Raw genomic sequence first — 12,448 nt, 5'->3', positions numbered from 1 at the left:
CCTTGTACAAGAACTTAATGCTACACATAACTGTGTCATAACCACAAACACTGCAGTCTTGTCATGATTTTATTTCATATTGCCACTGGCACTCATATACAAAAGTGTTGTGTACCTGGCATAGTGAAGTATATGCAAAATGCTGACCCATTTCAAATCACCTTGCCTTACTCGTTTACAAGGACTATTGTGATATGGATACCTACAGTCTTGCAAGAATGACAGTAACATGTCAACCTTCTCAAGGGCAAAAGAAATTAAGAAAAAGAATCCTTTGAAGAAACAGAGCCTTAAAGTAATGAATATTATTTCCATTAAATTTTCAAACCTTTCAAATGCTTACACTTAGCAAAAATTAACCCAACCATGTATTTTTTTCTTGATTGTAAGTATACCCCAGGATATCAGTTCTTTCTCAATAAGAGGACCTTAAAACTGGTTAACACCATTTGTTGCAACATTATGACTACCCAAGTAACATGCTGTGTAATAAATGTCAAGCTTGGGCAAAACTGCTTAACTTTCTCCACAATCACCAGCAATGTAATTGCATGACAATAGAAGAAACCTCAGATATAATTATTTCTCTCTACCTGAAGCTGGTTAGTATTTTCTACACCAAAGACATGGCTTATTCCTCATCACAAACTGAAAAAAATTGGTATAGTTATTTGGATAATAAAATGTAACCAAAATTATTTTTATACACAGTCAAAAGGGTAAAATATTCAGGTCTTAAACATCTATTGATATTTTGAAATGAAAAGATTCAGATGCGATGTGATTCTCTTTCTTTTTTTTCTAAACTGAATTTCAGATAAATTGAGAAAACAAGGTACTAATAGAATTATTTAATGTAGCTTCATTTGGCACAGTGCTACATTTATTCATGCAGAGCAGTCAGTTTTAACACTGGCAGTTCTCAGCAGTTCTCTTGAAGTTATGAAGTCTGATACATAATGACAGATATACCACAACTGGTATATATTAGAAAGAACCACAGAATCATATTAACAGTACAAGTTCCAGAAAAACAAATTTTGTATATTCACCTGTCAAAGATAAAGTTAGTTCAGATATTGCAATGAATTCAATCAGACATAATTCGTTCAAACCTGTGCTTGCCATAAATGGTCTTATGTCTATTTACATTAGAATTGATGCATTCTATGTGAGAAACTGACAGTAACTATATCACGCTGCATTCATATTAAATTACATTTGAACTAACAGAAAATCATGAGTCCAAAGAAATGGTCAACTCAAACCAATAAGCAGATGTAAGAACAGTGCATCTTTCTCCCTTCATACAATAGAAATAAAAATATAGTATGTACACCTATTATACAGACAGCTATCATCACTGCATTTTTGCTTTCTTTCGTGCTATAGCATCTTCCACTGCCTTAAGTTGCTTAAGAAGTTCTTCTCGTCGCGAGGACATGCTCTTCTTCTGTTTGACTGCTGGGACTGAGGGAGTTGGTACAGATGGGGGCACACTTGGAGCAGACGCAGCCTTTCCACTAGGTGCAGCCTTGGCTGCTGCAACAGGAGGCTTAGATGGTGCCTTGACAGGAGAGACTGGCTTATCTTTGGGGGGTGATTTCATCTTCTCAGGTCTTGATGGCATCTTTTGCTTCTCGCCTAAAATTCACATTAGTTCCATCATCATACAATACAGGGAGATCTTGTAACAAAATATGGCATTTTCATCAGAAAGATGTTATTAGATGTTACACCAACAAAACAAAAGTTAATAACAGCTTGTCTTAAAAAAAATGTTATGAATGCATGACAGAATGACACTTGTCCACTGATAAAGGTAACACCAAAAGCACACAAACCTGCTGCAGGCTTGGCAGGAGGTGATATGATGGCCTGTCGTTTAGTGGGTGGCCCTCCAGTTGAGTCTGACTGTCTTCTCTTGGCAGCTGAAGGACCTGGCCCTGGTCCACTAGGAGGCTTGTCTGCCGGCTAAAGCAACAGATACGAAAACCTCATGATGTTTCTGTTCATTTGCACTATAGTAACATCTCTTTACAGCAGCCAACTTCACACTAAGTAACATCTCTTTACAGCAGCCAACTTCACACTAAGTAACATGTCTTTACCACAGCCAATCATGCTCAACAGTGACATCTCTTTACCACTGCCAGTCGTGCACTATAGTAACACTGGCATTCTTACCAATATTGCCTCTTAACTCTATTCACATCAAACCATAAAGATGAATCAGAACAGCTAAAATGATCTTGAAAGGCAACAGCATAAGACGTGCACGCCAGCCATACCTTGTTGAGTAGTGTAAGCTTAATGTTGGACTTCTGTCCCACCAACTTCAGGGGATCTTTTGGTTTGACTGGAGTAGTAGGCTGACGGCTAGGGGGCGGTCCCTTCCCTCGCAGTCCTGACCGTCCATCCTGTCTTGACATACGATCTTCTCCTCTGTCCCTATCTCTCTCTCGTTCTCTTTCCCGATCAATATCTCGCCGGCGAGGAGGGTGAGGCTCACTGTGTTTTGATAGTGGCTTGTCAACCCTCTTATCTGAAATACACAGGTAGGAAGGTTAATATCCATAAAGCAATTGCCTGTAGATAAAAGGTCTGTAAATAATCAAGCCTGGTCCAGAACATCCAGTGATCAGCATCTTGAGCAATGATCTACCTAAGTGAGATTCTATGACAACCATGTGAGCCAAGTCAATAAACCCAACCACCTGATCTCATTAGTCATCTCTTCTTGAACAAGCATGCTTTACTGAAGATCATATATTCTAACCCAGATCTTCATGGGTGTCCCACACCATGTTCATTAGAACCAGTTCATGTTCATTTGTCGATTTCATGAACAAATGAAACATCCCCCAGATCTGGTGCAATTCAGAAATTTGAGTCATTGCAAGGAGTGAATGAGACATCTTTGCACTGACCTCTGTTAATAGTGAAACCTTAATAAGCATTCTTGTTTAGAAGCTCAAGTGCAGAAGTTATTTTCAGTATTAACTTCAGAACGAGTGATCCTGGCCTATAATTAAGGCGATAACTTACAAGAACAAGTCTTGTATCAAACACTGGAGTATATTAAAAATCAAAACTATCACTTACAGAAGATGAGAGTCAGGCCTTCTCAACAATATCTCTTCAATAAAGTACCATCATAACACTTAGCAGATTATTGTGACATCACCAACTAACATGATGCCACAACTATATATAACTATCCTTTCTGCCACTGAAGCATTTTTGCTGTACCATTTACACTAAAGACAATGGTTATTGCAGTTTATGAACTGAAAATGTTGGGAAAGTGGCACTGTTGACCACAACTTACAACAAAGACTTGACATTGAGAACTACACTAACCTTTGGTCATCACCTTCTTCTTTGGTGAGATAGGCCTGTTGCTGCCTGGCAGATCTCGGTACAAGTGCTCAGAATCAGCACTGCCACTGGAGCTGGTAGAGGAGCTACGAGACCTTGACCTTGATGATCCACTACTGCCACTACCAGAGCGAGAGAAGGAGGAGCTGGTGCTACTGCGGGAACGTGACAAACTGCTGCCACTGGAACTCCTGCTGCCAACCCTAGGCATGGGCCTGGACAATGACATTGTACATAATACTACAAATTGAATATGCAAAAGCAGCATTTGAAATACATGCCTGCCAAAATGCCTGGGATGGGTTATTTTCAACACTGACCGCCAGTTTCACATACAAATATGTTTGTTTATACAGATAAACAAAAACATGATTCTGTAATGTAACTCACATAAGAATATGAACCTTAACTTAGCTCTACTTGGACCGTGGGGGCAGTAAATGTTTTACTGTTTACACTGTGTTTACCTCTGGGTCTGCAAATGAGGTGGTTTGTCTCTTCTCCGTCCTCGGTCCTCCATTATGGGGCCTGGCCTTGCAGGTTTCCCAGGCAGACCTGGGGGTCCAGGCGCCCGCTTGTCAGGACTTCTCTGTTTGGATTTGACAGTAACAGCACTTCGAGGTTGGTCACTATCAATACAATATCAAGAATTGAAATTTTACATAGCATACACAAACTGCCAAACTATGGATACAGACAAAATGACACTATTCTTACATCCATTTCAGTTTCTGTTAGTCCTTGCATCACTGATACAACAAGCATTGTCACTGAGGTGACATAATCCCTCGCCGCAAATATTCAAATTGATCTTCAAAAGTAATGACAATGAAGGTAGTAGTTTAAGATGATTTAAATGTGCTTTCCCAAGATGAAGCTTGGTGATGAATAAGAAAATCCAGTGATCAGTTCTTAAGATATCGCGTTGACAAGCTTAACATGCAAATGAACACGCAGAAATCATCAAAGAGTCTCAGTGACCTTGAACATTCAGTGAAGGTGCCAAAATCGACAGGGCCCTGTGCCTTCCCTAGAAAAAGCTTGGAGATTGAATATGAAGAACATCCAGAGAATGGTTCTTGAGATATCTCGCTGACAAGCTTAACATGCAGCTTAACATGCTGAAATCTTCAGTGTTGCCATGACCATGATAATTAAGTGAAGGTCACCAAAATCGACTGGTCCCTGCACCTATTCCTAGAATAAGCTTGGTGTTGAATATGAAGTAAATTCTGGGAATGGTTCTTGAGAAATTTTGCTGACTAGGGTAAAAGGTTCAAGTCCACATGTGACCTTGAAATGAAGGTAAAGGTTACGAAACCTGACTGAGACCTGTCTATGATGATGAACCCAGGTACCAAATATGAAAAGAATCTAATGAATGGTTCTTAAGATATTCCAATATTCCATATTCATGTCAAGAAAGCACAGACTTAAATACACACATTGAAAAAAAAACAAGGACGACGACAAACACATAAATTGTACACACAGGACATCTATCTACACACAGATTTCATGTCAGTAATCGATATCGTGGCCTCACCATGGTGCCTTTGAATGGTCAGTTCTGGCATAGGTTGCCAGAATGTCAAATGGCTATCTGACCTACTGATATGTTTGTGTTGCTGCTTTCTACTGCCCTTAGAAACTTGGTCTTGAAAATCTTAAAAGTCTTAAAAGAGGGAGTTGTTTCAAAGACAGCGATACATGGTATTCTGGGACTCCATTATCACTGAATGTGAAAACATCAGCAAAGCGAAAATACCTACTACCCTTCCTCCCCACCTAACACAGACTATTTACATATGCAAATTACAGAAAAATAATTAATCACTCCTGCCAAGGTCAATTATTTCACTGAAATGTCATGTGCAAAGGTAGACATATTTAAGTATTCACCTTTGCAGTAACTTGTGGTACATTCCATATGACCCTTACTGCCATTGCACCCTGCAGGAATCAAAACTTGCTTCCTCAACCTCATCAAGAATAACCCATGAAACAACTACAAGGTCATTTGCACATTATTCTAACCTTGATGAAATTCCTAAATAATTTGCAATATTAAAACAATTAAGATACCTTACTTGTCTTTAAGTAAATGTTGGACAGTGTCATATGCTTAAGAAAATAGCAACACAATAATACAGATGCTTCAAATTCCAGGTCAAACAAGGCAAAGGGGATTGCTGCAATCACATTGAACAAGTTGCAACTTTCTGCCAGAAATGAAGATAAAACATCAGTCAACTGAAAATATATATTAAATAACAAGTGTCAGCAGCTTTTTCATAATCCCAACAGCGACAACATTACCTATCGTGAGAATAGAGGGTCATATGATACCAATTATAGGAATGGCTAGCTATTTTTGAAATGTCCGTGAAATGAAACTTCTTAAACCCATTCTTAACACACTGGCCGCGACCAAAGTGAAGAATTCTTAGGTCTACAAATGTTTCGAGAATATGGGTCCTTGAGTTTAGAAATGATAGTCAGTAACAGAAAATCTGTGATTAATGCCGTGAGCACAATCCACGCAGTTGGTTATGGAGTTTGCCAACCACTTCATCTGGTCCCCTTTACAACCAGCAAGGATGGCTGAAACCAATCTCTAACCCTAATCACTACATGTACAGATAATGTTAACTGAATCCTGTGAAGATACTGACATGGTTCATGAGAATGATATAGTAGTCAAGGAAACCAGCTATACCTGTTTTTGGAGGGTGGAGGCACTTTTCTCTCATCAGCGACTGGCCCTTTTCTACCAGTACTACAACAAAATGTAACACACATAAAATTGTCTTTCAAACCTTTCTGAACAAAATGTTCAAAATTCACTTATGTGAGGACCAGGTTATCTATAAAAAAAAGTAATTAAATGGAGAAATTTGAAGGTCCACTAAAATAGAACTACTCTACTGTAGGGGGCGTGTTGAGGAGAACTTACGAAGATTTTGAGGGCGGTAGTTGTTTCTTCTCTGGTGGTGGAGGACCTGCTTTCCTGGCGCCTGCTGGCCGTGGGGAAGGAGATCTGTCACACAGAGCATGTGTACAATCGAACTTAAACACTTAAAATACATCATTGACTTAAATGATGTCATTTGGTTTTGGAGGACAATAACATGCTATAGTAAGGACTGTTACGTCACACATTTAATGTAAATACATGACTTGTGTTTAAGATGCAGTTGTCTTACATAAGTTAAGAACTTGGCTTACAGTTATTCTAGTAAAAATGTGAGAAAACAACAGATGTTCCAAAGCATCCGAAAACCAATAATATGAGTATACTTTTTGAGGATATGCTATTCAAAAAGATAGAAACACTTTGATTAAGATATAAATATGACAAAGTCTAAACAACTCTCTAAGGGTGAATTAAAACAGTGCTAATATAAAATGAATCAGTTTTAACTTTGTTTAAACAATAAACACACAAAAATGGAAGCTCCATCCAAATTAGCAATAATACAGGTGATACATTAGATCAATAACTCCAGAGTGACATGTAAGTCATCTGCACTCACCTTGAGCTAAATGATGATGATCGACTGTACGATGAGCGACTACTACGAGATGAAAATGAAGAGGATCGTGATCTGGATGAGGAGTATGAACTGAAAGACAATGTATAAATATGCTATTTATGCTGCCAAGTGAAGCCCTAAAATCTTCCTCATAGCTGTGAACACCAGACCATTGAAACAATACTGTAAGATTAAAACTTGTTATTAGACATGAAATCTTTCTTGTGAATAACTTTATGCAAAACAATATAGGCTCATCATCATTATTCATTTACATGATAAAAACAATTATTTCCTAATTAATTCTGCTTCCATCCACTACAATATACCTTGATGAATGGGATGATACACTGTATGATCGCCGTCTTCGTCTTCCACGAGAATGACTTCGAGAGCTATGTCGTTTCTGTTTTGGAGACTTGGATCTGCAAAGGACAAGGAGTATACATGTTTACATTTGGCCAGAATCTAACATCCCTGAACAGTTGAGCTGCTAATTACTCACTATGTGCTGATCGACAATAGAACTCAGTGATCATCAATAATCTATTGTAAACTGCAAATCTCTTGTGAGCAAGAGCAGGACCCAATCATAACCAGGACACTTCCTGTTGAGACACACATACAGTTGTTTATGACATGATCTAAGAAACACAACAATAAATAACGCATTTTCTTAAGTCAGTGAACAAGTTAATTTAGTGTTAGCAATTTACTTAGCAGTATCATGGCAGGATGAGAATGTGCTGTACTACATGGTACCTATGAAAGTAATTGGTTTTATAGTATCACCTGGGAGTTTATCACAAAGGTTTTTGTTTATTTTATTGCCATTACGCAAAATATCTGTTTGATGTGTTGTGAAACAGGGTACAATCTCACCTCTGCCACGGATCATGCCACTCATCTGCACGTCCACGTGGCATCTGGGCTGGTGGGGGCGGCTCCATTCTGTTGTCTCTGTACTTGTCTCTCCGCTCATCCCTTGTACGTGGAGGAGTGTCAAACCTGCCATAACAAGTTCATGTCATCAACCTCACCTCAGAACAGTTACTTCTACTACCACAGACATTTACTAATGATATATGCAAATATGTACTATTGGTCCTCCTTGTTTTCCACAAATTTGTATTAACTGAAACAACTTGTCAATACATGTGTGCATACAGATAAAGGACTTACATCTGACGTTCTAATCTCTCGATTCTGTCAAGTGGGGGACTGTAGCGGCGTTCCTTAAAGCGTTCACGCTCCTTCTCATGCTGTAAATCAGAGACAGGCAGTTTGTTATCTGAAGTGTCACTCCATAACTCACTCCACAACTTTCTATGAACAAGTCAAGCATAACAAGTTTGGCAATGTCTTCCATTGCTAAAAAAGATTAAAAATGTAATTTTCTGAATAAAATTGATATTTTAAACTTATCCTGACTCATGCTTAATTTCTTACTCTCCTCTACCTGGCGAGGGTAGTGGAACACCTGAAATCCCTTGAAGTTCCCTTCTTAAATAAGCACACGTAAAATCACACTCACCCAACTATTACCTCCCTTTTCCCACGCACATGCTCAGCTGACCGCCATGCTACTTCACTCTCTCCTGCAATCACCCAACACGAGAATGTGAGGGGCAGCTGGGAGGACTTTTGCCATGAGTCAGGATAAGTATAAAATATCAATTTTATTCAGAAAATTACAGATTTTTCCCTATCCTGACTCATGCTTAATTGCTTACAGAATCCGACGGAAACAGGGTCAGGACTGAAGACAAAGCCGTTATACAGAACTGTCTATCCGGCAATTGATTCTTTGCTATGAAATCCCATCTTACACCTAAATGAGCAGTTTTCTGGTGACTTGTGTCGAAGCTTGTTCGATTAAAGTCTAGAGCATGAATTTCTGATATTCTTGCCACTGTAGCCAAGGCAAGTAAAAATAGCATCTTTTGAGTCAACATTTCAATTGGAGTTCAATCAAGTGGTTCATATGCATCACTTGTGAGATGTTGGAGTACAACATTTAGATCCCACGCTGGAGCTCTAAATCTGTGTTGTTGATCTTCCAACTTGAACGTACATAGTAAGGCAATGAGCTCTGGTACTTCAGTCAGTTTGGTCCCATGGTGATGACCATGGTATGTAGATAATGTAGAACCTTTCAGACCTTTAGACTGATGTAAATAGCATAAATAATCTGCTATTTGAGGATGAGTTGGCCTGTTCGCCGAAAATCCCTTTTTTCTGGCGTATATTTCGAACCGTTTCCACTTGTCGTCATAAAGTGTGAGTGGATTTCCGTAAAGCTAAGGTGACTGCTTTCACTGCTCTCGCTGAATATCCTCTGCGTTTCAAACAAGTCTTAGTACGGTTCATACATGATGATGGTTGGCCATGCACTTGTTTTGTGTGGGGATGAATGAGAAGATTCTTCCACTCTGGTGACTGTAGTGTTGGTTGTCCTAGCTCTTCTATAAGTGTTGGAAACCAAATCTCCTGTTGGCCAGTAAGGCGCGACCAAAATCAGTAATAACCTCTATGTTTGTTTGATTTTCTCGATGACTTTTGGTAACAGTACTGGAGGGGGAAAGGCATACGCATTCATTCCTTCCCATGAAATGCTGAGAGTGTCTGTTGCCCAGACAAAGGGATCTGGTACTGGCGACACAAAAGTTGTCGTCTGTTTGTTGAATCTCGTTGTAAATAGGTCTATTCGCGGTGATCCGAAAGTTTGACTGATTAGTTGAAACACTTCCCGATGCAGCATCCATTCTGTTGGAGAAGGATGCAGGGGACAAGACAAGGCGTCTGCCATAACGTTGCAGTCATGGTATGTGACATGCTTTTACTTGAAGATTCAGACTGTCAACTAAGTTGAACAGTTGAAACGTTAAGCATAGCAGAGGTAGTGATCTTGTTGACCCTTGCTTGTATATGTAAAACGCTACTGTTGAGTTGTCCGTGTTGATCATTAATAACTTGTTTCTCAATGCTGTCGACCAGTGGTGGATGGCATGAATGACCGCTTTCATTTCCAACTGGTTGATGTGAAGAGCCTGTTCCTCTTTGGTCCAGATTCCTGCTGCTAGGTCGTTTTCCAGATGAGCTTCCCATCTTTGTAGAGATGCATCTACATTAAGTTGGTTGTTGAATACCGGCTCTAACATATAGGTTCCTGCGCAGACATTCGATCGGCGAGTCCACCACATGAGAAAGCTTAAGACTGTCTGGGAGTGGAATCTGTCCTCTGTTGTTGAGATGAAGATTAAAAAATCGTTGTAAGGGACACAACTGCAGTCTTCCTCTTCTAGTCATATCTTGCACTGACGTAATGCCTAGTAGACACTGCCACTGTCGAAGTGTTTGCGGAGAGAGTACAGCTTGCGTTATCATTTCTTGAATCTTGACTCACCGGTCCTCCGGAACTACAATCTGATTAAATGTAGTGATGAAACAAACCCCAAAGAATTTGATATCTTGTTGAGGTTCCAATTCCGACTTTAGGTGATTTACTAACTGACCCACCAGTTGTGTTAGTAGCCTGATCGTGAAGTCTAATTGTGGTCTGAGTTGAGTTTTCCATTGATGCGCTTGTATCCCGTCTTCCAGATAAAAAGCACTGTGTAGCCCCAAGGTGTAGATAATTGACGATGTGCTTGGTTATCCATGTAAATAGCCATGGGGCCAAAAATATTCCAAATGGGAGGACTGTCCATTGATAATGCTGGTCGTTGAAAAGGAAACGTAGATATTCTCGATGGATTCTCGATGTATTGGGATATGCAGGTATGCATCTTGTACATCTTTGCTGGCTAGATAGTCTGCTGGTCTGATGAGCAGTCTTAGCTGAGGAAGATGTACCATCTTGAAATGTTCTGGCTTCCGTAGAAACTTTTTGTTGAATTCCTTTATGTTGTAAATGAGGCGGAATTTCTCTTTGGTATTAGGAAAATTGGAGAATAAAATCCTGCCATTAGATTCTGTGGCTGTGTTACTTCTACTGCTCCAGTAAATACTGCAACAGTATTGATATAGCATCGGTCAACTTGTCTTGTTGATTGTTTGCGTAGATGATGGGAGTTGGTAGTTTTGTGAGTGGTGGTGTATCCTCCAGCGGAATCTTGTAGCCGTCTCATAGAATATTTATGACATAGTTGTTGTTGAGGATTCCCAATTTGAACCCTGGAAAACTTGGACTTGCTAGTGTAACGTTGATTTATCTGTTTAAGGACAGAAGTCAAAGTGTCGATGGATTTTATCATCATAACTTCCCTTGAATCCTGAGTAACTAATCTTGCTACCCCTTCAATCCTTCCGTCGAATACCATAGGCGCAGACCATGGGGCTTGATACAAGGGTTTTGTGAAGTTCTCACTCCATGAAGTGGCACGTGTTAAAATGTGGCACATGTTGCTGTTGAAACTTGGTTGCTGTCTTGAACGCTGTAGACAAAATCTCAGGTATCCTAGATAAGGGAGGTATAGGCTGAAATGTTAAGGTATCAATGTCGTCATTCTTCATCTTGTATGTGTTGAGCTCGTTGGTATCCTTAGATAGGGAAGCCAGGTTTAAACCATCTGTGATCCATGATGTGATTTCAGAATCCGAAAATAAGGCTTTCTCTGGTGATAATTCACACTGATGTTTAACTTCATTCTTCCTAGAGAAAGACGAATTCATAGATCTCCAACGATCCCGACTGCGTGAGTCTAAGTCCGAAGGAGAGGATGACTGCATACAACGTCCTCTATGAATAGTGGAGACTGAAGGAGACCTTCTCCGCTGACGAGTCCATCCAGGAGTGCACTCACGCAAGGGCGTGACATCACACATCTGAGTATAGCTACTCGTGTGTGAGTGCACTCACTCGGCGTGGGTATATCCTTCTCTATGCTGCGATCTGATAAGTGGGACCTGAATCCTCTGGAGTGCGTGCGTGCATGCACCTCCTCTTCATCCTCAGATGTGACTGCTGGTCTAGATGAATGCTCTCGCTGATTCACAGTCAACATCGTTGACGAGTGCAGTCGTCTTTCCTCTTCCCATCTTCGTTCCATGAGGTTCATCATCCGCGTTGTAAATTGTTGCATGAAGACGCCTGTGTCGAATGCATGCAATTTGACTTCTTAATTTTATTAGTCTGAGGCGGTCCTGTCTCAACGGATGATCTCTTTTGAGTCTTGAGAAGGGACTCGCCCAACCCTAGACACAACTTTGGAGATATGGCTGGCTTCTCGCTGGAATGAATCTCAGCATCAACAATTAAACGGTTACCAAACTTATTTCACTAGATTTAGACATGACTAATGCGAGCCCATGTTGCTTATCTCTAGCACATCAGCGAACAGACCGTAAATGTAAGGAGAATACTCCTTCAGACAATTCAATGCAAAATACATGAGTATGAGCAGAACATAAAGGTTTACACGCCGGGCAAAGTACATGCAGGTCAACAGCCGACAGCCGTAATCTGCACTGAAAACACGTTTTCACCAACTGAGACTAAGCCTCAGTTGACGAAATAATTGTTAGAAATA

The 12,448-nt window shown here is 40.0% G+C and overlaps 1 protein-coding gene across 1 annotated transcript in view; it reads right to left on the bottom strand.

The window, feature by feature from the left end:
- Window positions 1-55: 55 nt before the first annotated feature.
- Window positions 56-12,448, bottom strand: part of LOC137258273 (zinc finger CCCH domain-containing protein 18-like) — a 29,577-nt gene continuing 17,184 nt past the window's right edge. Inside the window, exons 9-19 of the mRNA XM_067795886.1 lie at window positions 8,100-8,179; window positions 7,800-7,925; window positions 7,247-7,342; window positions 6,918-7,007; window positions 6,338-6,421; window positions 6,101-6,160; window positions 3,849-4,010; window positions 3,364-3,596; window positions 2,292-2,545; window positions 1,845-1,974; window positions 56-1,644 (exon numbers count right to left, since the gene is read on the bottom strand). Of these exons, the coding sequence (XP_067651987.1) occupies window positions 1,361-1,644; window positions 1,845-1,974; window positions 2,292-2,545; window positions 3,364-3,596; window positions 3,849-4,010; window positions 6,101-6,160; window positions 6,338-6,421; window positions 6,918-7,007; window positions 7,247-7,342; window positions 7,800-7,925; window positions 8,100-8,179 (1,599 nt within the window). The 3' untranslated portion in view covers window positions 56-1,360. The remainder of the gene's footprint in view (window positions 1,645-1,844; window positions 1,975-2,291; window positions 2,546-3,363; window positions 3,597-3,848; window positions 4,011-6,100; window positions 6,161-6,337; window positions 6,422-6,917; window positions 7,008-7,246; window positions 7,343-7,799; window positions 7,926-8,099; window positions 8,180-12,448) is intronic.

The sequence above is a fragment of the Haliotis asinina genome, chromosome 12, assembly GCF_037392515.1.
Source record: "Haliotis asinina isolate JCU_RB_2024 chromosome 12, JCU_Hal_asi_v2, whole genome shotgun sequence".
NCBI lineage: Eukaryota > Metazoa > Mollusca > Gastropoda > Lepetellida > Haliotidae > Haliotis > Haliotis asinina.
The sequence above is the reverse complement of the archived record's forward strand: the minus strand, read 5'-3'. Positions and strand labels throughout refer to the sequence as shown.